General features: G+C 43.8%; 1 protein-coding gene across 1 annotated transcript in view; it reads left to right on the forward strand.

Moving 5' to 3' along the window:
- Nucleotides 1-27974, forward strand: part of LRRC56 (leucine rich repeat containing 56) — a 48953-nt gene that overhangs the window by 13893 nt on the left and 7086 nt on the right. The window contains exons 3-12 of the mRNA XM_063437648.1: nucleotides 2810-2964; nucleotides 3209-3314; nucleotides 5232-5292; nucleotides 8619-8715; nucleotides 9903-10100; nucleotides 11542-11719; nucleotides 18694-18918; nucleotides 20275-20339; nucleotides 21098-21228; nucleotides 27603-27793. Of these exons, the coding sequence (XP_063293718.1) occupies nucleotides 2812-2964; nucleotides 3209-3314; nucleotides 5232-5292; nucleotides 8619-8715; nucleotides 9903-10100; nucleotides 11542-11719; nucleotides 18694-18918; nucleotides 20275-20339; nucleotides 21098-21228; nucleotides 27603-27793 (1405 nt within the window). The 5' untranslated portion in view covers nucleotides 2810-2811. The remainder of the gene's footprint in view (nucleotides 1-2809; nucleotides 2965-3208; nucleotides 3315-5231; nucleotides 5293-8618; nucleotides 8716-9902; nucleotides 10101-11541; nucleotides 11720-18693; nucleotides 18919-20274; nucleotides 20340-21097; nucleotides 21229-27602; nucleotides 27794-27974) is intronic.

Genomic DNA, 27974 nt, shown 5'->3' on the forward strand with positions numbered 1-27974 from the left:
AATGCTTTCCCAAGGGGGGAGGGGAAGGGGGGAATAACATTTAATTACATTTAATGTAAAAATGCCCCTTTTCCGCCCGTAGATTGCAGGCCCTAGTTTGCACATTTACACACAATCTGCATACACTAGTACAACACACACACTGCATACACTACACTGACACAATCTGCATACACTAGTACAGCACACACACTGCATACACTACACTGACACAATCTGCATACACCAATACAACACACACACTGCATACACTACACTGACACACAATCTGCACACACTAATACAACACACACTGCATACACTACACTGACACACAATCTGCATACACTAGTACAACACATACACTAGTACAACACACACATTGCATACACTACACTGACACACAATCTGCATACACTAGTACAACACATACACTGCATACACTAGTACAACACATACACTGCATACACTAGTACAACACACACTGCATGCACTACACTGATACACAATCTGCATACACTAGTACAACACACAATCTGCACACAGTACGCTGACACACAATCTGCACACAGTGCGCTGACACACAATCTGCATACACTAGCACAACACACACTCTGCATACACTAGCCCAACACACACTCTGCATACACTAGCCCAACACACACTCTGCATACACTAGCCCAACACACACTCTGCATACACTACCCTAACACACACTCTGCATTCACTACACTGACACACAGCATTCACTACACACACTTTCTGCATTCACTATACTCACACTACATCCACCACACAGTCAAACACTCTGCATTAATTATGCACAGACACTGCATCTAATACACACACACTGCATACACTACACAAACACAGACACTGCATACACTAGTACAACACACACTCTGCATACACTACACTGACACACTCTGCATTAACTACACTGACACACAGTCTGCACTCACTATACACACAGCATCCACTACACACACACATTCTGCATTCACTATACTCACACTAAATCCACCATACATTCAAACACTCTGCATTCATTATACACAGACACGGCATCTAATACACACACACTGCATCCATTACACACACTACATCCACTACACAAACACACTCTGTATTCACTGTATACACACTACAGCCACTGCACAAACACACACTACATCCACTAAACAAACACACTCTGTATTCACTATACACACTACACACACACTGCATCTAATACACACACTGCATACACTACACTGACACACAATCTGCATACACTAGTACAACACATACACTACACTGACACACACACTGCATACACTACACTGATACACAATCTGCATACACTAATACAACACACAATCTGCACACAGTACACTGACACACAATCTGCATACACTAGTACAACACACAATCTGCATACACTAGTACAACACACAATCTGCATACACTAGTACAACACACAATCTGCATACACTAGTACAACACACACACTGCATGCACTAGTACAACACACAATCTGCATACACTAGTACAACACACACACTGCATGCACTAATACAACACACACACTGCATACACTTCACTGACACACAATCTGCATACACTAGTACAAGAAACACACTGCATACACTACACTGACACACAATCTGCCTACACTAGTACGACACACAATCTGCCTACACTAGTACGACACACAATCTGCCTACACTAGTACAACACACAATCTGCCTACACTAGTACAACATACAATCTGCATACACTAGTACAACACACACTGACACACACACACTGACACACACTCTGCATACACTAGCCCAACACACACTCTGCATACACTACCCTAACACACACTCTGCATACACTACCCTAACACACACTCTGCATACACTACCCTAACACACACTCTGCATTCACTACACTGACACACTTTGCATACACTACACTGACACACAGCATTCACTACACACACTTTCTGCATTCACTATACTCACACTACATCCACCACACAGTCAAACACTCTGCATTAATTATACACAGACACTGCATCTAATACACACACACTGCATACACTACACAAACACAGACACTGCATACACTAGTACAACACACACTCTGCATACACTACACTGACACACAGTCTGCACTCACTATACACACAGCATCCACTACACACACACATTCTGCATTCACTATACTCACACTAAATCCACCATACATTCAAACACTCTGCATTCATTATACACAGACACGGCATCTAATACACACACACTACATCCACTACACAAACACACACACTGCATCCATTACACACACTACATCCACTACACAAACACACTCTGTATTCACTGTATACACACTACAGCCACTGCACAAACACACACTACATCCACTAAACAAACACACTCTGTATTCACTATACACACACTGCATCTAATACACACGAACACTACACACATTACACAAATGTAAAATCTACTATACACACTGCATTCATTATACACTCACTTTGCATCCATTGCACACACTCTAATTCTACATCCACTGTACACACACCACATTCTGTCCTGCATCCTTGTGGGCGGACCCAGAAAGAGCCCTGTGGGTGGAGTCGGAGACCTTGAGCTTTGTTCGGGGTCCCAAAATTTCTGAATTGCAGCCCTGTGTGTCACTTTTAGTTTTTAAAGTCTAACTTATCGATTTTGTAACTTCTAAAGCAAAGACCTGAAAGTGAATGTCTGTAGGGGTCGTAAACAGTCCATTTATTCATTTATAACTGGTTAGTTTTGAACCAAGGAGCGTGCCTGTTTGACTGTTTTTCATTCTCTTTCAGCAATGTCTCACATGGATAACATATTAGATGCGCGTCCTGGCACTGCAGGTGTCAGGGTTACGGATTTTGGATGGCAAGGACTGCTTAACCCAAATCCACTAAACAGAGACGATGATGAAGGCCTTGTGGATGATTATCTTTCGCCGGCTAAACTGGTAAATCACCTGCATAAGAAAATTAAATATCTCAGTATCATTGTGCTACTGTAAGCCAATGTGACATTTGAAAGCTGAGACAACCAACCTTTTGCTGTCTCTCAACCTAAAGCTTACATCAATCCAAGTCCATGTTTAAACCAGTTAATGGATACTTCTATTGAGGTGACATTGGATCTAGGAAACTGAATATTTTGACCTTTAATTCTGTTCTTTATTTATAATATTCTTTTTTCATTAACAGAGAGCTCTTACTGGGGAGGAGAATCTAACAGAAGTTAGGACACTCCAGATTTGCTTGAACACCGGGGAGCACAGCCTGGGGAATTTTGGTGAGGGATACTTTTTAGGTGAGGGGTGAAGCTCACCTTTTTAAAACAGTTTTATTCCATAATATTCTTAACTTTGCTGTGAATAAGGTTGACAGAGACACAAGTCCATCAAGGTCAATCAAGTAACCAAATTTAAAAAGAAATCTCCTGAACAGACAATTTAGTTATTTTGGCCTTAATTTTGCAAGTTGATTATCAACTAACCATAATTCACTGTGATGTGAACAAGACATCAAATATCTCATATATTCTAGACCACTGGTTCTTAACGTTTATGATAAGGATCCACATTACGTACATGGTTAGGTTGGGAGAACCATTCTTCATTTGCAGTGCCATCTTAACAACATTACTCAGAACTCAAGACTTACAAGAATAAAACTGTAAATTATCGATTCAATAAAGATGTATTAGTTCCTCCAACAAATGCAATACACACACAGAATGCAAAATACAAACAGGCTGCTGTATACACACAAAGGCTGCTGAATACAAACACGGGTTGCTGAATACACACACACAGACTCCTGAATGCATAGACAGACTGCTGAATTCATACACAGAGACTGCTGCATACACACATACATACTGCTGAATACAAACATATACTGTTAAATACACACAGTACCCACACAGACTGCAGAACACACACACACACACACACAGACTGCAGAAAACATAAACAGACTGCTGAATACAGACAGACTGCAGTGTGTGTGTGTGTGAGGGGTGCAGTATGTGAGGAGTGCAGTGTGTGTGTGTCTGTGAGGTACACTGTGTGTGTATGACGGGTGCTCTGTGTGTGTGTGTGTGTGTGTGTGAGGGGTGCTGTTTGTGTATGTGAGGGGTGCTGTGTCTGAATGTGATGGGTTGAGTGTGTGTATGTGAGTGGTGCTCCATATGTATGTGAGGGTTGCAATGTGTGTATGTGATGGATGCGCTCTGTGCATGTGAGAGGTGTGTATGAGAGGTGCTCTGTGTGTGTGTGGTGCTCTATGTGTATGTGAGGGGTACTCCATGTATGTAAGGGATGCTCTGTGTGTATGTGAAGGGTGCTCTGTGTGTATGTGAGTGGGGTGCTATGTATGTATGTGATGGGTGCAATGTGTGTGTGATGGGTGCCCTGTGTGTGTATGAGGGGTGCTCTGTGTGTGTGTGTGTGTGTGTGTGAGGGTTGCAATGTGTGTATGGGAAGGGTGAGGGGTGATGTGTGTGTTAGAGGTGCTGTGTGTGTGTGAGGGGGGTGCATAGGGATAAGGGATTTTTGTTATTTTTAACAGAGGAGCTGCAGGCTGTATTCACTCCTCCGGCAAACAGAATGCTGTATCGGAGCATTGCCGCGGTAACGCTCTGACAGCATGCTCGCGGGAAAAACTGCCTCCCAGGTCCTACCTCTCACTAACAAAGGGACTTTGGGCCAGTGAGTGAGATCTATGATCTCCCCACCCGTCCGAGAGGGCCCAAAGCAAGGGAGCAGGGCCTTCTCCCTGTAATACCGGCAGGGGAGATCAAAGGATCTCCCCTGTTGGCCCTGTACATGGGCAACACTGTGGGGCCCCTATGCTAGTGGGGCCTCGGGCAACTGCCCGTGCGGGAAGACGATCCTGTCTATTCGCCATTTTAGCTCACCGATTTATTCCTTAATTGTGATATAATTAAAGAGCACCTTCAGTAGTTTCTTCCTTTTCTTCCCGCTGTCAAAGGGGTCTCCACTGCATTTTTTGTGAACCATCGCCTGGGGCCAGATGGATATGATGTGCCTGTAAGGACTCACTAAAATAGCTCAGAGACCATTTCAAAATGTTCTACTCTGAAAAAAATAAAGGATTGCTGTGTTTCATATTTTCATGTAAAGAAGGCTTCCACTGTGTGTGCTGGTTTAAGAATTCATACAATAGAGGTAACAAATATGTTTCGTCTTTCTTTCTACCCCAGGTTCATATATGCCCAATCTTCGGCAACTCAAACTCAACAACAGCCTTATATTGTCTGTGAGGTAAGGAGATTATCTGCACATTTAGGGCTCAGTGACAACCTTGTTGCTACTTTTCAGCAACCAGTTGCTACTCGTTACTGTGACTGTTACTACTGTTAAAGGGACACTTTAGGCACTCAGACCACTTTATCTCATTAACTCACACTTTGCATGAGGATCTCCAGCGTGGGGAAAGACTAATCCGCGAGTGGCGCCCATAGGCGTGCGCAGCCTATTGCATTAGGGTGTGCACCCTAAAGCACAAACACACGCCGCATGTATATGTGTGTATATATATATATATATATATATATATATATATATACACACACACACATATATACATACACTGCTGTGTGTGTGTGTGTGTGTGTGTGTGCTGTGTAAGGGTGCTGCTGTGTGTGTGTATGTGTGAGGGTGCTGGTAGTGTGCTATGTGGGTGAGGGTGTTTGTGTGTGTGTGTGTGTGTGAGGGTGCTGTTTGTGTGTGAGGGTGTTTGTGTGTGTGTGTGTTAGGGTGCTGTGTGTGTGAGGGTGCTGTTTGTGTGATGTGTGTGTGTGTGAGGGTGCTGTTTGTGTGATGTGTGAGGGTGCTGTTTGTGTGATGTGTGTGGGTGTCGTGTATTTCTGAGGGTGCTGTTTGTGTGTGTGTGTTTGCGAGGGTGTTGTTAGTGTGCTGTGTGTGAGGGTGTTGTGTGTTTGTAAAGGTGCTGTGTGTGTTTGTGCGGGTGCGGTTAGTGTACTGTGTGTGTGAGGGTGCTGTATGTGTACTGTATGTGTGTGGGTGCTGTTTGGGTGCTGTGTGTGTGTGCTGTTTGTGTGAGAGTGCTGTATGTCTGTAGGTGCTTTTTGTGTGTGGCTGCTGTATGTGTGTGTGTGTGTGTGTGTGTGTGGGTGCTGTATGTTTGGACAGATTGTGGAGGTGGGGGCAGATTAGTAAATATCCCCCCTCCCTTCTTACCTTATGTAGGGAGGGGGGATCCTTGCTGCCATGTGCCATCCCTGGTGGTCCAGTGGAGAGTGAACTCTAGCCTGCGGGGCTAGAGTTAACTCTCGTGAGATCTGAGCGTTGCCGCGGCAACGCTCAGATCTCGCCAGAGGAACCTGGCGGAGCTGCTGTCTAGAGATCCCCGGGTCCTCTCCTGCCTCCCTTCATGCTGCTGTGGGCCGGTGAGGTAGATCTTTGATCTCCCCGCCGGCCCTTGGAGGCTTAGAGCAGAGCCGACACTCAGCGCCGGTTCTGCGTGAGCCGACAGGGGAGAATAAAGTCCTGGGGAATAAAGTGTGGGAAGATTCCCACCCCCCCAAAAAAATAATATACACTCCAGTGTGTGTATGTATATGTGTGTGTGTGTGTGTGTGTGTGTGTGTGTGTATATATGTATATATATATATATATATATATATATATATATATATATATATATATATATATACACGCATACTCAAACACACACACATTCACAGACACACTCATACATTCACAGACACACTCATACATTCACAGACACACACATTCACATACACTGACACACATACACTGACACACATTCACATACACTTTCACAGACACACATTCACAGACACACATACACAGATACACATACACACATTCACAGACACACATACACACATTCACAGACACACACACACATTCACAGACACACACACACACACACATTCACAGACACACACACACACACACACATTCACAGACACACACACATACACAGTCAAAGACACACAGACACAAACACAGTCACAGACACACACACAGACACACACACATACACAGTCAAAGACACACAGACACAAACACAGTCACAGACACACACACACAGTCACAGACACACACATTCACAAACACACAAACAGACACACACAAACAGACACACACAAACACAGTCACAGACACACACACACAGTCACAGACACACACATTCACAAACACACAAACAGACACACACAAACAGACACACACAAACACAGTCACAGACACACACACACAGTCACAGACACACACATTCACACACACACAAATGATTATTTTTTTAATTAAAAAAATGTCCACCCAGCCTCCCTACCCGGAGTGCTGGCGTGGACTTGTCCCTGGGGTCCAGTGGGTCGGATGCCTGTGTCCATCTCAGACGCGGTGAGGGAGCTGTGAGCTCTCTGCTCCCTCTCGCCGCGTGGGCTGTCTGCTGTAGCTGGGAGCCGGAATATGACGTCATATTCCGGCTCCCAGCATCAGCAAGCAGCGCGCGGCGAGAGGGAGCAGAAAGCTCACAGCTCCCTTGCCGCGGCTGATATTGAGAGAGCCGACTGGGGGGGGGTCCATAACCTCTTGCCCCCCCCCCCTCTCATCCATGACAGGGGGGACATGGGGGGAGGAAGGGGGGCGCTGAGTGCCTGCAGGAACAGCGTTCCTGCACAAAAAAAGTGCAGGAACTCCGTTCCTGCAGGACTCAATCCATAGGCGTGCCGCGGGGATTAGGGTGTGCCCAGGCACACCCGGCACACCCCGTGCGCACGCCTATGGTGGCGCCCGTTACATGCACCTTAGGTTCCTCTTTGCAATAATGTCAGAGGAGGGTGAAGCACTGCCAGTACCGAGGTGGTGGGGGAGGGTTCATTGTTGGAAGGCTGTATAACTATTTCAGCTTAACTGACTAGTGTGGCACAGTCATTATTGCACAAACAAGCAGTACACTATTAGAAACTATTTGTTTTGTAATCATTATGAGGATAATATATTTTAAAGGGGAACTAGGGTTTTTAGATTTTTTTTTACTTATATCCTAAATTAATACATTTACGTTAGTGATGTTTGTAAAAATTGGAGAGGAGATTTCTGCTTTCTCCTTTTCTAAAGCAATATGCTCGCTGGCTGTGCCTAAAATGAACTGAATCGATATATGAATTCATAAATCTTTAATATACATTTAAAAGAAAATGGTGCATCATGTGAAAATAAATGTGCAAACAAATAAAATGTTAATTTAAACCATTTTATTCAATGGTATACTTTCCAAAGTATCTCTGTATACAGTAATATGTAATATCAGGATTGCTATCTGTTCTGTCTATTTCTGTCTAATATGATTTTTTTCTATAGAATCCTTATTTCACAATCTCTTGATCATTGCTACTGTTCATCACGTTCTTTTGGTGGTCTAGTATTCGAACAAAAGGCAAAACATATTTACTTTTACATATGTGTTTGCCCAAATGTGGATTGCAATAAATATGGCTACATTGAAATTGATGACAGTGTCACTATCAACTACTAGTTCATTGTGCTGTGTTTTCTTTATTTGTCTTTTTAATATGCTTTGTGTTTCCTTCCAGAGATCTTGGTACTTCCCTATCACATTTGGAGGTGCTATGGATGGTTCGGTGTGATATTACAGATCTCGATGGCATTGCTTCATTATGTGCCTTAAAGGTAATCAGGAGCATGACACGTTTCATTGACAATATTTCACTGCAGCTTGCAGTGAAGAATAGTGCATGATTCAAACACAGTTTCAAACACGTACTTCCGAATGCAGCTCAATGAGAAGTCTTTGCAAGGCAGGTGCTCTGGGCAATTACCTGCCACTTGAGTTTAGCTCCACTGAGCTAACCAAACCAGGAAGTAACAGGGCCTGTTATCTGTTTGACAGTTATGGGGGTGTAACAAGGTTAATTTATAAAAGTGCCAATATGTATTGAAAATGAAAAAAATAGGACACAATCTTCACACATAAAGCACCTCAGTAACATAAAGTGCATTAGGGGTCTAGAGTTAACCTTAATGGGATTATTCTGTAAATAAAAACATGTTGTGTATTGAAATAAAATAATTGACACATTTCATCTAAGGTAGTCAAGCTATAACTCATGTATTTTAGTCTAAATTTTGCAGTTTGGTTCCAGTGCACTACGATTTGCTGTTTAGTGAATAAATCACCAAGCTTTAGAAAGGCCTTGGTTAGCAGTCCATACATTGCTGCTTGTATTATTAACAACACTCCATTAAAACTACTTTGTGAGTAACCCCTGAGTGCCTGGACCAGGTGTGTTGTATTACATGCCTATGCCGGTTATACCTACCTCAGTTCAGTTTGCAGCTTGTGGTTGGGGCATAGAAAAGTGTGGTTCCTGGTTTTCTTAAAGCAATTTATGGCTGGGAAAGGGCAGTCTCTGTGCACCTTTGAGAGCCTGGTCCTTATCTATCCACTCCAAAACGGTTTTAGAGAGTACCAGGGGGTTGAACTTTAGTGATTAAGTGATTATGTTACTGAGGTGCTTTATGTGTGTCCCTTTAAGACACACAGGAGGACCTCACAACAATGGCCAGAACAGCCCCAGGAGTGAGCAACCCAATGACATTTGTCCCAGTGGGCTATTCTAACATTGGATGATACCAGCAGGCTTTGCATACTCGAATCCTTCCTATTCAATTTGTTGTCTGTAATCATTGGCAACATGGAAATAATGCATAAACATCACAAGAGCAGGGACATGGAGAGATTGAAAAAGTAAAAACCTGCAAATATTATGTAGCTGTGTGCTACCCCCACAGACATGGATATGTGTATGTGATTTGAAGTTATGTCTGTTGCTTGATCTGTCTTCTTGACTTTATAGGAGCTCTACTTAGCCTTCAACAACTTGAATGACCTGAGCCAGGTTAGCATGCTAGAGCATCTGGAGATCCTAGATTTGGAAGGAAACAACCTGGATCATATTAGGGAGCTGCAGTACCTAGCCCTGTGCACAAACCTCACTACCCTCACCCTGGAGGGTAACCCCATCTGTGTCCGGCCTAACTCAGAAGTTACAGAGGTGAGTTCTTTCTGATTTGCTATGGGCTCCTTCTCTCCCTGTGTATGGCTTTTCACAGTTCTTCATTGTGGCAGGTTAATTGTTTTAACCGTTTAGTGTCACTGAATAGATTTATTTTGACTCCATTGATACAATGTGCCAACAATGTATCAGGGCTATGTTTGCAGCACATTCTGGCATCAAAACAGGTTAGACAAGCAGTCTCCTGAGCCTTAAGCAGCATCCTGCTTATTGTATAGTGTGTAATTATGTCCTTGCTGAGTAAGGTATCCAGACTCCCAATGGTGTGCTATCTCTGTTCTCATAAAGCAATATAACAAGGTTACCATCCTTGTCTCTGTGACTGTCTGGCTCAGCCCAATGATCTGATTTCATCCTGGGTGAAGTCATTCATTCTAGTGATTTCATACACAGGGCGCTCCAATGCCCATCCCCCACAAAACACATCTGAATCTTGAAAGGGTCAAATTCTTATATGCCAGCAGATGGAAAGAATATGAATAGCTGCTGTCTTCAAGGCCTGTATGTGAAGCATTGTGTCAAGATGCACATTATTTCTTAGAATATCAAATTTCTCAATGTTGATTGGAGACAGAGGCACGTGGTTGTGGTGTGCGAGTGCGACAATGCATTTTATGGTTACCCACGTAAGAACTACTTTGTAGACCTCTGTTGCTGCAAGTCTCTCTCCTTACTTCCTTTATTTCAGAAATAATATAATAATCACTTCCTTTTTGCGTCCAATAAGGCAAGGTCTTGATAGCTCAGTCCCTGGTAGTCAAGCAGAGAAAGTCTCTTGACTTCTGCAATGCAAACCTGTCTTCTTCTGCTCTCTTACTGCACGCACTATGAACAACATAACACTCCAGGGTTTGATTTAACACCTACAGTGAATTATATAGCTTTGGCAGGAAAGCAAGAAAAGAACAAACAATTCTGTTTAAGGCACAAATTTATTTGTATTCAGTACTAAACTAAGACAACTCACATAGGGCTACCTGGCCACTTGGAAACTTAACCATGTTTCAGATCGAATTTTTGCATCTGTATAATTATATTATTGTTTGTAGTTCATGTTCACAATGGTTAATTGAATACCTATGGAATGTTTTATTGCTAAAATTTGTATTAGAGCATTTTGGGCACAAAATATGTTACTCATGTACTTGATTAGAAAAGACAAACATTGTACATTGTACAGTAACAGTACAAGTCTCTAGATTGTAAGCTTGTCTGAGCAGGGTTCTCATCAACCTATTGCTTCTGTAGAAATTTGTAATAATTTTGTCTCATTTATTGTTAAATTCACCTTAATAATAGTGTAAAGAATTAGTTGGCACTATATAAAAGTCAATAATAATAATAATAACAATAAAGTAAACAAGGAATGCACACTAACCAATTTATCATATTTTTTTTCTCTCTGTACTAACCTTCTTAGGTTCAAGATTATAATTATCGAAAGGTGGTTAAGAATATAATTCCCCATTTACAAATTCTGGATGATGTTCCAATTGACCAACTTAAGCCAGTCTCCCCTATGACCCCCAATTATGATTGGCAGATGGTGAAGGATGGCATTAAAGAGAATTTTGCAAGTCCTAGTGACACGGGATCAGGTGATCAATATGAGGAAATCTATTCTGGTTTAAAAGGCACTCTGAGCACCAAAACCACTTCAGCTTAATGAAGTGGTTTTGGGGCATAGGTCATGCCTTTGCGTTTAATCACTTTATTTCTCCACTCCAAACCACACCACCCCAGCTGTAACTTATATATCTTTACTACAGACCTCTTAAAAAAAATGTTTTGTCTATCTTCGTATAGAGTGTGTTTAATTTCGAAGTTATAAACTGCCATTTCAATTGTATGCTAGTGCCAGCAAATAGTACAGCCTGTTTCTGTGTGAGTTTAAAGTTCTCTCAAAGCTTCAGGAATAAACAAGAATCTAAGACAGGGCCGGACTGGGGTTACAAAGCAGCCATGGAAAAGAATTATGCCAGCCCCATAAGTCATTGTGCTATGTAGTGTGTGTGTGTGTTTTTAAATAATATATATGTAACTTTCCACGTGTCCCGCACTCACTGCTTCCGGTCTTGTTAAAGGACCACTCTAGGCACCCAGACCACTTCAGCTTAATTAAGTGGTCTGGGTGCCAGGTCCTTCTAGGGTTAACCCATTTTTTCATAAACATAGCAGTTTCAGAGAAACTGCTATGTTTGTGAATGGGTTAAGCCTTCCCCTATTTCCTCTAGTGGCTGTCTCACTGACAGCCGCTAGAGGCGCTTGAGTGATTCTCACTGTGAAAATCACAGTGAGAGCACGCAAGCGTCCATAGGAATGCTTTCCTATGTGACCGGCTGAATGCGCGCGCAGCTCTTGCCGCGCGTGCGCATTCAGCCGACGGGGAGGAGGATCGGAGGAGGAGAGCTCTCCGCCCACCGCTGGAAAAAGGTACGTTTTAAACACTTTCCCCTTTCCAGAGCCGGGCGGGAGGGGGTCCCTGAGGGTGGGGGCACCCTTAGGGCACTCTAGTGCCAGGAAAACGAGTATGTTTTCCTGGCACTAGAGTGGTCCTTTAATGCCTCGGTGCAAACTCCGACCTTAAGTATATATAAGTTCTTGTTGAAGTGCACTCACAGGACTCAATAATATTTCTAATCGTGCTGTTTATTCAAGCATCAAGTAATATAAAGAAGTGTTGAAGTTTCAGTCCTTGCCGGACTTTATTCAAGACCAGGATTTCCCTGCGGCTTTTGCATAAAAGGCCGTGTGTGGCCTCCAATAAACCAGATGACTCCCAGCATTAAGCCTTGGATCATGTGTAGGGGGAACAGCTATACTGCTATATCACTTGCTCTTTTACTTGCTATACAGCGATACTCTCTTGGAGGAGAGGTCTTCCCACTGGGAGCTGGATCCAGGTGTTTGGTCCAGCGTGGGAAGGGACGGTGAGACCCCAGCCAATCTGCGGCGGATAAGGGGGCTACAGTGGTTATAATGTCCGTGCTTATGGTACTCAGTGAGCACTAGGAAGCGTGATTGGCGGAGGTACCCAGTATGGGTGCCAGGCAGTCCGCCACAGTATCTATTTTTATGTATGTTTTATACCTCGTAAATGGGCTTACTGTGTCCCCAATGCTTTTCTAGAAAGCATTTCATTGGACACAACACAGAGCAATTAGTTTAGCTGTAAAATTCGGTAGATGTTGGATGTTATGGACTTAAGAAAATCATTTTGAAAGATGAAAAAATAAGTTTATTTTAACGTAAAGGGACACTCAAGACCCCTAAAGCACTTTACCTTGCTGAAAAGCATTTTGTGTGAAGAGAAGGTCCTCTTTTATTTATTATTTGGCAAAAAGTGCAGATTTCAATAGTGCTCAGAGCACCTGCCTTGCAAAGACTTCTCATTGAGCTGCATTGGGAAGTCCGTGATTGGACAGCCACAGAACATGTGGGTGGATTTAGAAGCGTAGGACTTGCAAAGGCTACATACAAGAGAGCTGCAGCCATTGCAAGCTGTTTTTAGATATACCCAGGGGAGGGCTGGCAGCCTTAGGCCTGGGGGGCAAAACCAGTCAAGTGGCCCATTGCGCCACCAAATCAGTTCACCATCCATGCCCACCTTTTTCTGGTTTTATAACGGATATTGATGTTATGCTAATCAGTAGCTCTATGCCATACCCGCTCCTTCACGGCTCTGACTTTCAATGTTGTCAGAATCTCTGAGCCTGTGCTCTGACTCACTAACTGAGCGCCGGAACCACGAGGGAGAGGATATGATCTGACTGCACCTACTGCTGGTGCGCACCAGTGGACCACCAGCGAATCGTTTAAATTAAATATGCTGGTGTACCCAACTTGTGAGCTGTGTTGGCCGCCGGGCGCCTCTGTTGTCATGGCACCCTGCGTGACCGCACAGCTTGCCCACCCCAACGGCTGGCCCTGCTGACACACACTGATGTTACTACTTAGACATCCCTCAATATTAATACAGAGATGAGAGTAAACACCAATAAACTGTGGAAACAGAGCTGATCCCCCCAAATTTATAAAGGTTTGCTTAGAGGATTTATTCAAGATTAAATCATGCCTCCTCCTCTCTCCCCCATGCGCTGCTCTGTAGGCTGGGAGGAAGTGAAGAGTAATCACAGTCTCCCAGCACAACGCCACCTGTGGCTGCATGGGGAACAGCTGTTTAATGTAATGCTTGCAGGACGGCCAGCTGCCGCAGAACCTCTTTGTTTCCGTCTCTGCAAAGGGCTCCAGGCACTGCTTGTTGTGAGTGTGAGCCACTGTAAATTAGGGGCAGAGGGCACTTGCACTGCGGTCAAGACGGGTCTGGGCAGGAGGAGAGTGCAGTGCAATCAGTGCACTCCCCTCCTGTGGGTCACCAGTAGACTGGTGCACCTGCCCAGGATCAGAGCCGGTGCAATGATTTTTGCCGCCCTAGACAAAATATAAATTTGCCGCCCCCCCCCCCCCCCATGTGACATCACAATGCCCCACCCATATGATCTGCCATATGAACTAACGCCAGTGCTGCACACAGTGTGTGTTTACATTAAAAAGCCTGCAGGGACCAGCTATAGACACCAGAACCACTTCATTAAGCTATAGTGTCCCTTTAATGTGAGGTAAATTATAGATTAGTGTCACTAATAATATACTAGATTGCCTACTTACAATTAGATGAGGATGATGATGGGCTGCAGTTTGGCTCCACTGGTCTGGTGTAGAACAGGACCTCTGGAGGCTGTTTGCAACTGTGGTCACAAAATTCAACGTTCTGGGAGAATTGGAAGCAGCTCCATTTTTGGGGGGCCTCTTACACAGCTCAAGGTCTGGGCCCCAGTGCCTGACGGTGAGTATGCCCATAAGGCCCACTCATAAGTCCACTTATATGTTCCACCCACCCATGAGCTCGCTCACAGGGAGTGGAGTGTGTAGGGGATGTGTTATGTGTGCTTATGGTATGTAGTGTATAGGGATACCAGTTTGTGCAGGTGATGCAGTGTGTTTGTGTGTAGTGGAAGCAGTGTGTATTTGTGTATAAGGGATGTATTATGTGTTTCTGGTTATGTGTGAGGGATCCATTATGTGAATCTGTGTTTGTATGCATAAGGGATGCAAGGTGTGTGTCTGTATGTGTGTGCATTGAGTGTAAGAGATGCATTGTGTTTCTGTGTGTATGTGAGAAAAACAGTGTGTGTGTTTGCATGTGTGTGTAAGGGTTTGCATTGTATGTTTCTGTGTATGTGGGCAAATGATGCATTGTCTTTGTGTGTAAGGGTTGCATTGTGTGTGTGTGTAATGGATGCATTGTGTGTTTCTCTGTGTGTAAGGGAAGCATTGTGTGTGTCTGTGTATGTATAGGGATGCATTGTGTGTTTCTGTGTATGTATAGGGATGCATTGTGTGTGTGTGTGTGTGTGTGTGCACGTAGTGTTAAAGAGCTCCCTGTCTTGCCCCCTGTCCTATAGAGCTGTCCCTTAGAGCTCTCCCCTGCCCCTTAGTGGTCTCTCCTCTCCCCCACCCTCCCCTAGCGGTCTCTTCTCACACTCACCCACCCTCCCTGTACTCTTCTCATCCCCCCTCCACCCTCCCTGTTCTTCTCACTCCTCCCTCTGTGTGTTCTCACCCCCCCTGTGTTCTTCTTACCCCCCTCCTCCCTGTGTTCTTCTTACTCCCCCCCTTGATCTTCTTACCCCCTTCTTCATATTACTCCCCCTTCTTCTTCTTAACCCTCCTACTTCTTCTTACCCCCTCTTCTTCTTCTTACCCCTCCTTCTTCTTCTTCTTGCCCCTTCCTTCTTCTTCTTACCCCATTCTTCTTCTTAGCCCCCTCCTTCTTCTTCTTACCCCATTCTTCTTCTTACCCCCCTTCTTCTTCTTCTTACTCCCCCCTCTTCTTCTTACTCCCCCTTCTTCTTCTTACCCCCCTCTTCTTCTTACCCCCTTCTTCTAATTACTCCCCACTCTTGTTCTTACTCCCCCCTTCTTCTTCTTACCCCCCTCTTATTATCCCCCTCCCCTCTTCTTACTCCCTCTCTTCCCTCTTCTTACTCCCCCCTCCCCTCTTACTCCCCCCTCTTCTTACTCCCCCCCCCTCCCCTCTTATAACTCTCCCCCTTCCCCCTTCCCTCTTCTTACTCTCCCCCCTTCCCTCTTCTTACTCTCCCCCCTCCCCTCTTCTTACTCTCCCCCCTCCCCTCTTCCTCTACCCCCCCTCCCCTCTTCCTCTACCCCCCCTCCCCTCTTCCTCTACCCCCCCTCCCCTCTTCTTACTCTCCCCCCTCCCCTCTTCTTACTTCCCCCCCCTCTTCTTACTCTCCCCCCCCTCCCCTCTTCTTACTCTCCCCCCCCTCCCCTCCCCTCTTCTTACCCTCCCCCCTCCCCTCTTCTTACTCTCCCCCTCCCCTCCCCTCTTCTTACTCTCTCCCCCCTCCCCTCCCCTCTTCTTACTCTCCCCCTCCCCTCCCCTCTTCTTACTTCCCCCCCTCCCCTCTTCTTACTTCCCCCCCTCCCCTCTTCTTACTTCCCCCCTCCCCTCTTCTTACTTCCCCCCTCCCCTCTTCTTACTTCCCCCCTCCCCTCTTCTTACTTCCCCCCCCTCCCCTCTTCTTACTTCCCCCCCTCCCCTCTTCTTACTTCCCCCCCCTCCCCTCTTCTTACTTCCCCCCCCTCCCCTCTTCTTACTCTCCCCCTCCCCTCCCCTCTTCTTACTTCCCCCCCTCCCCTCTTCTTACTTCCCCTCCTCCCCTCTTCTTACTTCCCCCCTCCCCTCTTCTTACTTCCCCCCCTCCCCTCTTCTTACTTCCCCCCCCTCCCCTCTTCTTACTTCCCCCCCCTCCCCTCTTCTTACTTCCCCCCTCCCCTCTTCTTACTTCCCCCCCCTCCCCTCTTCTTACTTCCCCCCTCCCCTCTTCTTACTTCCCCCCCTCCCCTCTTCTTACTTCCCCCCCTCCCCTCTTCTTACTTCCCCCCCCTCCCCTCTTCTTACTTCCCCCCCCTCCCCTCTTCTTACTTCCCCCCCCTCCCCTCTTCTTACTCCCCCCCTCCCCTCTTCTTACTCCCCCCCCTCCCCTCTTCTTACTCCCCCCTCTTCTTACTCCCCCCCTCCCCTCTTCTTACTTCCCCCCCCTCCCCTCTTCTTACTTCCCCCCCCTCCCCTCTTCTTACTCCCCCCCCTCCCCTCTTCTTACTTCCCCCCCCTCCCCTCTTCTTACTTCCCCCCCCCTCCCCTCTTCTTACTTCCCCCCCCTCCCCTCTTCTTACTTCCCCCCCCTCCCCTCTTCTTACTCCCCCCCCTCCCCTCTTCTTACTTCCCCCCCCCTCCCCTCTTCTTACTTCCCCCCCCTCCCCTCTTCTTACTCCCCCCCCTTCTTCTTACCCCCCCCTTCTTCTTACCCCCCCCCTTCTTCTTACCCCCTCCCCCCCCCCTTCTTCTTACCCCCTCCCCCCCTTCTTCTTACCCCCTCCCCCCTTCTTCTCAGTGTGCACCTTCCTGTCAGTCCGGCCGGGTACAGGAAACAGAAACTCCTGTTCCGCGCGGAACAGGAGTTTCTGTTTCCTGTACCCGGCCGGACTGACAGGAAGTGCACACTCAGTGTGCACCTTCCTATCACTCCGGCCGGGACCGCGGACGGAGTGCAGCTCGGCCACCTACAGGGGAGGGGAGGGAGGGACAAGATGCTGCTGCAGCCGTCTGAGCGCTCTTTACAGAGCGCTCGGCGGCTGCAGCATTTAAAGGGCCGGCCCGCCGCGGCCGGTCCTAAAGGAATTTCGGGCGGCCTGGGGGGCAATTGCCTCCCTGCCCCCCGGCCCAGCCCGCCCCTGGATATACCCATTATAAAAAAAAAGCACAATTAAATGCATGCATGTATTCATCTAGAGTATGCCTACAAAAGTGATTTTTAATTATTTATTTTGTATTTGGGCAGTGGAGTGTCCCTTTAAGCCAGCTTCACTATATATGTTGTGAAATGCTATTTATCTATATGTATTCAATCCTAATATGTAAATAATATTGTCTCACATCTTATTTTTGCCTTTCCTTGCTGGACCAACCCCATCTTATAGAACATACCTTGCTATCAACGTTGTGCTTCTTGCTTTACTGTTTTTGTCTGCATTTGGCTTCTTTGTCTCTATTTCAGAAAACTGAAAAACAACTAAATTACCTTAGCAAATGATGAAGGTTTGTATTAACCTAGTTTGGCTTTGGCAAGTGGTACTGGACACGTTAACTAATGCCCATTGCAATACAATGCTGTATTGACTCACCCATCACTTTTACTTTCTGGTACGGACACTGACAGAGTTATTTGTTAAACCATGAATTTTGGGGATTTCAAAGGTTCTCAAACTCAAATTTTGCAATTCCCTTTTCAATTCCACATATTTTCTAGTTTAGTAGATAACCATGTCATTGTTTTTCTATGATTTCTGTTCCTATCATTGTGTCAATTAAGCTCATTGGATCTGGTTGTATCATTACATTACTGGCCACAAAAAAACAGAGAATTTTAGAATGTCCCCGTATAATCACATCATTCAGTTATTGTTTATCTTCTCTTGTATTTTTAAGGACATGATATTTCCTCGAGGAAGACAAGCATTAGACCCAACACAGCACAGTTAAATGTTAGACCCAGCACCGCACAACCTGCCATTCACAGAAGGCCATACTCCGCACCAAGACCAACTAGTTCCGGCAGGCCGGTCACCAGCCACCAAAGAGCAGGAGGCAGTCCATTTAGTGAGCCCATCAAGGACAGTACAGTGGAGGACGAAGCTAGTGACCTAACACATGGTAATGTATATTTTCTTGTCTTATTCTCCTTTTCCCTTCAGTTTATCTCCCATGTAGAGATTTTCTTAGTTTCTGTTGTTACATGTACATAAAGATACACCCATTACATTTTTATCTCTCCAGATTTCCTTTTTAAACATCAAAATTTAAATCAAAATGTATTTTGGATTTGTAGAATGGTAACTTGTTGCCTTGGGTAATCATCACATCATGATTTCAACGTGGTACATGATGGTGCTCTGCTTGAGCAATTAGAGACGCGTATCCAGATAGACCTGGCTTAAAAAACTGTTTTTTTCCACACTTGTTGGAAATAAACCTTTGTTAAATGTTGGATCCCATCCCCGCTTTGCTTTTTGCAGATTGCTTAGTAAACTGTGATGACCAATTACATTTAAGTGATTTAGCAAAACTCCTGAGGTCCAGACACTCAGGAGTGACTCACAAAGTTGATTTAATGGAGATTTGTGTCTGATACAAGCAACAATCCCTCCCCAATAAGGTATCCATATTGGTTAATGGATTTCAAAACACAGTTAGTCCCTGGAGGAGAGATGCAGAATACAGTGATATCAGTGAATGGAAATATTAGATGAGACAGCACAGGGCATTTAATTTTAGTGAATCTTGTTCCAAACTAGATTTTCATGCTCACTTCTCACATTTCTTTCCTTACTTTTTTTCCAAATACAGGACTGACTTGTTTTTTTTTGTTTTTTTTTACCCAGGTTCTGGCCACAGGCGAGCAATGTGATGCTTGTTGGTCCTCTATAATTGTGCTTTAAAAATGTGTTTAAAGAAATACTCTAAGCACCATAACAACTAGCACCCTCCCAGCATAAGTAATCACACTCTTTGTGAATAGTTTGACAACTTTTACCTAGAGCTCACCGGGCATGCGCTGCCACCTCCTTTAAAGCTAGAAAGCTCTGCACCTCAGCCAACAAAACCAGCCCTGCTCAGTGGAGCTAGCTGAAGTTCCTGTAAGGGGCTCTTGAGGAGGAAGTGACAGGTGCCCGGTGGACATCAGGTAAGTTGTCAAACTGTTCTTAAATGGTTTGACTATTTACCCTGGGAGGGCACCAGGTTTACGCCTAGCACCATAATCACTACAGTGGGGTGCTTTACACAGCATTATCACTTTTTATAACAAATATGTCAGGACTGGTACAATAAAAGGTGCCACAATAATCCTTTGTTATTAAAAGGTTAACATGATGAGAGTAGGGATAGTAAATTAAAAGGTTGTCTTTTCAATAAAATAATTTCTCATATTTAAAGGGTTTTAGAGACTTTTAAACTAGGCAACCAGTATTTTGTTCGTGTTGCCCTGAAATATTGTATCCGTTCAAATAGGAGTTGGAAGAGTCATATGTGGAAATCCCATCAAAGCTCTACGGGCACGAAAGGAAAGGTTGGGGGTAAGAGACCTAATCTCATAATGTGCTAATTTTTTAAATTATTTTTTTAATGAATACATAGTATACTTATTACAAAATCAATAATAAAGGATCACTGACATCCACAAGAATATTAGTAGATTATGTGACTCACTAAACAGCAACACAAATGCTGCTATCTTACACCAACTAATGTTGCAATATTTTCAGAAACCACACCGTACTCTCCCCACTGCTATAAATTGAGAAATACAATAAAGCATCTCCCTATACCATCACATCTCTGAGTGTAAAGGAACTAGAATTGGTTGCTCACTATCTGCAGGATATGAGAGGGTTAAATCAAATGTCTAAATCTAGGTCTTTGCCTCACACATCCCTCTATGCCAGATAGGTTAAAGCATCGTTGATTTTTGAGTGCCTTCCTCACTTTATACAGACAAGTTCAATCCTTCACAAATCCTTAATTACAGCTCCGAGTTAGTATTTTTGGATCCGTTTTTCAAATGAATAATATTTTTGGATATTTTTTGTTTTAATGACTTCTTCATAATATTAAAATATCAACAAAAAACATATATATCATGAATAAAAATCAATGTATCAAAATTAAATATTCAAATATGTTTCAAAATATTCAATCATTTTAGCAAAATGCAACCTCTTTGGCCTTTTCAGAAATAGGTAATTGTCTGTCACTATCATAATGTTTTTGTCAGAATAGGAGAGGTGCAATAACTTACTTTATTTTTCTTACCTTGTAAATTTTTAATCCTTAGCCCACCCCTGCCATCCCTCTCCAGCAACCGGGATACATATCGGAGCACACGTATAATGCTGAAGCAACATCAGACAGTAATCGTGATGATGTGTTGGCCGAGCTGAGAGCCTGGCGAGAGAAGCACCATATGTAAGGAATTATGAGAGAACACACATAGTTACATTCAGCCTTTTATCTAGTTCAATGACAGACAGACTCTGCCACTCTAGAAACTTTAGCGTTAACCCGAGCTATGGTAGAACTACAAATCTAAACAACTAACACTGGTAAAGTAGAGCTTGGTTGATTCATCTAAGTGTTGCTTCTAAGTGTGTGTGGTTGGAGATATTCTGGAGAGTTTTACAGAAGCTTCAACTGTCTAAGAGTTGTGCTTTTTTACTGTTACAGGTAAGATTAATCTGTAGGAAAAGGTTACTGATTGCACAAGGTTTGATTTCCTGTTGGTAATTATAAGGCATTTGATTGGATTAGTTAGCTACTTGCTATTGATTGCTGTTTAAATTAGCTATTGTTTGAAAATAAGCAGAGGCCTACCCAGGTGTTAAACATTCCTAGTGGGAGGTGATTTTAGGAGTATATAAGGGTTGTTGTCATTAGCTTGGCTAATATAGCTTGGTTGCTTCATCTAAGTGTTGCTTCTAAGTGTGTGTGGTTGGAGATATTCTGGAGAGTGCTGCTTCTAAGTGTGTGTGGTTGGAGATATTCTGGAGAGTGCTGCTTCTAAGTGTGTGTGATTGGAGATATTCTGGAGATAAACTTGAGGTAATCTGAGGTATTCAGGAGGATAAATAAAAAGTTAAGATTCGTTTGATTTAAATTATTTACCTCATTGGAATGGCAGACTTAGTTCAGTGTAATAGTTGCTATGCATTTGTTTCGCGTTCCACTTTTTGGAGGTTTGGTTGTTGTCTAATCTGTAGACAGTTCTGTATCTTGCGGCAGGAGATTGTATTTTTGAAGTCTGAGATTTGTAAATTATCTGGTAAACAAACTCAGGCTGGAACTGCTGCAAAGCCACTGCCGCAGAGACATACTAGGAATGGCAGATGGATTACTGTAGGATCTGGTAGACTTAGAGTTGTGGATAAAAGGCATATTGCACAGTCTGTTGCTCTACATAATTCATTTTCTGCACTTTCAGAGTGTAATGGTGTCATGGAGACAGGTACTGAGGGTAGTGGTGTTGTGCAGAGAGGCACTGAGGCTGGTGGTGTTGTGCAGAGAGGCACTGAGGCTGGTGGTGTTGTGCAGAGAGGCACTGAGGCTAGTGGAGATTTGGTATCAGATATTACTGTAGGTGAAAGTTTAGGACCAGTGATCATCAGTCAGTGTGGTTTAATATAAGAACAGTGACTGAGTCACACTGCACAAAAACAAAAGTTTTAGACTTTAGAAAAACAGACTTTTCTAAAATTAGAATATGTGTAAAGGAGTCATTATCAGACTGGAGCAATTTAAATGGAGTTCAAAAGAAATGGGATTATTTAAAAGTTGCACTACTGAAGGCAACAGAAAATTGCATTAGGCTAGTCAGTAAAAGCAAAAAATTCAAGAAACCACTGTGGTACTCCGCAGATGTGGCCAAAATAGTAAAAAACAAAAAGTTAGCATTAAGTAATTATAAAAAAAAACAGAGTGAGGAAGACAGAATGACCTATACCAGGGGTAGGCAACCTACGGCACTAGTGCCATGCACGGCACTCGAGGTGCCTTTGCACGGCACTCAAGGCTGCTAGAGAAAAACAGGCTCTGGCCTATCAGGAGTCCCAGTAAAACTTCAGATATCTGCTAATCCGAGAAGGTGGTGAAGGACAATCCTCAATTTATGCATTGCAGCACGTAGAGGTAGTGATCTCAGAGCACTTGTGAATAGGAATCCACACTGTAGTAGAGCAGCTTGCAGCTCCTGTCCTTGACCTGTACCTTGCCAGCCTGGCCCCCACTGGAACCCAGGGAAGCCACCCACACTGCTAGATATACACAGAAATGCAGAATAACCCTCCCCTCATACAAATAATACGGACAGCCCACACACAAACATACACACAATCCGCACAAACGAAACACCACTAACAATCCACATACATGCACACAACCTCACATGCAATACCCCAAAAAGCCCCCACACACTACCAAACACACACTGTGACATATCCATCCACACACACACACACACAATTGCACAAGCGGCCCCCATACCCAGCCCACATTCATATGTATCATACACAATACCATAAACTACTCATGAACATAAACAATATAATAGCTCATATACGCAGGGCCATCTTTAACGCAGGGCAAACTGGGCAGCTGCACCGTGAGCCCTGCTGGCCTCAACTATTTCTAACCCTCTGGCCGGTAATCTGCACACTAAGGAGGCCCACCGGGTGGCCCATGCACAAAGGACCACCTGGTGGGCTTCTGTCAGCAGGGGCCCGCCGCACGCTGAGGCGCTTTACCAGCGCGAGCGGGCCCCTTGCTTTTCGGCAGCAGGCTGGGAGGAAGTGACGGCCGCGCTTTACTTCCTCCCACAAAGAGAGGAGCGCGCGGGAAAGAAGAGTAAGCAGATTGGAGGGGGGCTGGCCGAGAGCGCTAGACCCCAACTCCCAACACCTTCAACCACCAGCAGGAAAGGTAGGAAACTGGAGGGTGGGTTTTAAAGTGTATGTCTGTGTCAATATGTGTGTGTGTGTTAGTGTGTCTGTATGTATGTGTGTCATATCTGTGTGTGTGTCAGTATGTCTTTGTGTGTCAGCATGTGTCAGTATGTCTTTGTGTGTGTCTGTGTGTCAGTATGTCTTTGTGTGTGTCAGTATGTCTGTGTGTATGCCAGTATGTCTGTGTCAGTATATCTGTGTGTGTCAGTATGTTTGTATGTCAGCATGTCTGTGTGTGTGTGTCAGTATGTCTGTGTGTGTGCACGCATTTAAGTGTGTATATATCTCTGTGTGTGTATATGTGCATACATCTCAGCATTCACACACTAACACTAAACACAAATACACCTCTGCATTCAAATCTCAACACTACGTACAAACACATGTATGTGTTAAGAAGAGTAGGCAGATTGGAGGGGGGCTGGCAGAGAGCGCTAGACCCCAACTCCCAACACCTTCAACCACCAGCAGGAAAGGTAGGAAACTGGAGGGTGGGTTTTAAAGTGTATGTCTGTGTCAATATGTCTGTCAGTGTGTGTGTGTTAGTGTGTCTGTATGTATGTGTGTCATATCTGTGTGTGTCAGTATGTGTGTCAGCATATCTTTGTGTGTCAGCATGTCTGTGTGTCAGTATGTCTGTGTGTGTGTCAGTATATCTGTGTGTGTCTGTATGTTTGTATGTCAGCATGTCTGTGTGTGTGTGTGTGCGCATTTCAGTGTGTATATATCTCTGTGTGTGTATATGTGCATACATCTCATCATTCACACACTAACACTACACACAAATACACCTCTGCATTCAAATCTCAACACTACGTACAAACACATGTCTGTGTTGCACACCAAAATTATATGTAAATACACCCCTGCATTCAAAAACCAACACTACACAAATACATGCTTGCAATCACGCCAACACCACGTACAAACAAATTCCATACAAAAACCCGTTTACATTCAAACAAACAAAAACAGTTTAGTGCTAAATACAGACCTGCAAACATGGGTAAATGGTAGAGCCCCAGCTATCAATGCATTTCTGGAGTTGCACGACAGATGGGGATCTACCTTTTAATCACCCGTGCAACAGGGAGACCCCCAAAAATTCTTGCACCTCTCTACTTTAGGTCTGCCACTGCGTTGAGGTGGAGGACGTGATTGCATGCCTGGGAAGGAGGGACAGGGTCCAGGGGGCCCTAAGCAAATGCTTTGCCCAGGGTCCAGTCACTATTAAAGAAGGCCCTGCATATACGCACAAATACAACAATACAAAGCAATTACAGTAAAAGTAACACAAGCAGAATACGGCAGCATACACACCTTGAATTAAAAAAAAAAAAATAGGACCGGCACGCTACAGGACATCACAATCCTATATCGGCACAGTGCTGCTAAAAGGTTGCCTACCCCTGACCTATACGATTAGGCAGTAGGAGGCTTAAGCAAGTTGTAAGAGCTTCTAAATCACACACAGAAGAGAAAATAGCACAGTCAGTAAAAAAGGGGGACAAAACTTTTTTTAGATACATAAATGAGAAAAGAAAAGTAAAACAAGGATTAGTTAGATTAAAAACAAAAGAAGGAAGGTATGTAGATGAGGATAAAGGTCTAGCTGACTGCCTCAATGAATAATTTTGTTCGGTATTTACAGATGAAAATGAAGGAAAGGGACCTCAGTTAAGAAAAAGGATAAATGAGTCATATAGAAGAGGTTCTATTTTAACTGTGAAAAGTAAAGACAAATAAGTCAATGGGACCTGATGGAATACACCCAAAGCTATTAAAAGAGCTTAGTGGTGTACTAGCAAAACCATTAACAGATTTATTTAACCAATCATTGTTAACAGGAGTAGTCCCAGAAGATTGGAAGTTAGCGAATGTTGTGCCCATTCACAAGAAAGGTAATAGGGAGGAGTCGGGCAACTATAGGCCAGTAAGCCTTACTTCAGTAGTGCGGAAAGTGATGGAAACCATGTTAAAGGATAGGATTGTTGAACATCTAAAAACACATGGATTTCAAGATCAAAGACAACATGGGTTTACTTCAGGGAGATCATGCCAAACTAATCTTATTGATTTTTTTGATTGGGTAACTAAAATTATAGATCAGGGTGGTGCAGTAGACATTGCTTACCTAGATTTCAGTAAGGCTTTTGACACTGTTGCACATAGAAGGCTTATCAATAAGCTACAATCTTTGAGTTTGGATTCCAATATTGTTGAATGGGTAAGGCAGTGGCTGAGTGACAGGCAACAGAGGGTTGTAGTCAATGGAGTATAATCAAAGCTTGAGCTTGTCACCAGTGGGGTACCTCAGGGATCTGTACTTGGACCCATTCTCGTTAATATTTGTATTAGTGATATTGCAGAAGGTCTTGATGGTAAGGTGTGTCTTTTTGCGGATGATACTAAGATATGTAACAGGGTTGATGTTCCAGGAGGGATAAGCCAAATGGCAAATGATTTAGGTAAACTAGAAAAATGGTCAGAGTTGTGGCAACTGACATTTAATGTGGATAAGTGCAAGATAATGCATCTTGGACGTAAAAACCCAAGGGCAGAGTACAGAATATTTGATAGACTCCTAACCTCAACATCTGAGGAAAGGGATTTAGGGGTGATTATTTCTTATGACTTAAAGGTAGACAGACAATGTAATAGAGCAGCAGGAAATGCTAACAGAATGCTTGGTTGTATAGGGAGAGGTATTAGCAGTAGAAAGAGGGAAGTGCTCATGCCATTGTACAGAATACTGGTGAGACCTCACTTGGAGTACTGTACACAGTACTGGAGACCATATCTTCAGAAGGATATTGATACCTTAGAGAGAGTTCAAAGAAGGGCTACTAAACTGGTTCATGGATTGCAGGATAAAACTTACCAGGAAAGGTTAAAGGATCTTAACATGTATAGCTTGGAGGAAAGACGAGACGGGGGGATATGATAAAAACATTTAAATACATAAAGGGAATCAACACAGTAAAGGAGGAGACTATATTTAAAATAAGAAAAACTACCACAACAAGAGGACATAGTCTTTAATTAGAGGGACAAAGGTTTAAAAATAATATCTACTTTACTAAGAGGGTAGTGGATGCATGGAATAGCCTTCCAGCTGAAGTGGTAGAGGTTGACACAGTAAAGGAGTTTAAGCATGCATGGGATAGGCATAAGGCTATCCTAACTATAAGATAAGTCCAGGGACTAATGAAAGTACGGTATTTAGAAAACTGGGCAGACTAGATGGGCCGAATGGTTCATATCTGCCGTCACATTCTATGTTTCTTTGTAAGTGTCATGCAAATAATAGCTCTTTAACAGCGGTGGATCTACCTTCTGGTCACTCTTAAAGCTTCCATTATACATTGTCAGCTGAGAATTCTGGGATACGTAGTTCACAAGATGTGGAATGACAACGTATGTGGAATGGTCTACTGTACCTGTAGATTTTCTGGAATGCTTTCGGGAATATAGTCATGTTAAATGCCATACGAGGGTCAATCACACTGAGCTGTACCACCAAACTCTTGTGTATATTGAACATTCTGTGAACTTTAACTCCCATCACTCTGTGAGTATCAGAATACACAGCAACCTGAATGTTTGTACCTTGTAAGCCCTGACCTTTATGGACAGTGTTGGACAGGCTTAGTGGGAGTTATAGCTCATAACATCTTGAATGCGGGTGTAATGGCACTGTTATAAATACTACTTTAATGGCGAGCAGTATATTCACACAGTTTCAATTGAGATGTTTTTAGTATGCACAGCAGAATTCAATGTTGACAATCTAGAGGTTGTGTCCGTATGTCTCAACTTGGTTGCCTTTACCTTTCTCTTTCTCAGCCAGTTACAGAAGATTCAGGAGGAAGGTGCACCACAGATACTGAAGATCAGTTATAGCGATGAAGAGGAAGAAGATTGTTCCAGCAGTGATGACGCTGAGGATTCTGAAGAACTGAAGGAGCCATGGGATTTGACATGTCTTGTTAGGGTGACTCCAGATATATCAAGCCCCTCTCCACAGTCCCCTGCAGGTTAAATTTGTTGCAAATGAAAGCTGAAAAAGTTTGTAAAGCTGTTTCTTGTTGTAATTTTTAATTGACACTATAATCACCAAAACAACTTTAGCTAAATGAAGTCGTTTTAGCGTATAGATCATGCCTCTGAAGTTTCACTGCTCAATTCATTGCCAGTTAGGAGTTACATCACTTTGGT

The sequence above is a fragment of the Pelobates fuscus genome, chromosome 12 (genome assembly GCF_036172605.1).
Source record: "Pelobates fuscus isolate aPelFus1 chromosome 12, aPelFus1.pri, whole genome shotgun sequence".
Taxonomy (NCBI): Eukaryota; Metazoa; Chordata; class Amphibia; order Anura; family Pelobatidae; genus Pelobates; species Pelobates fuscus.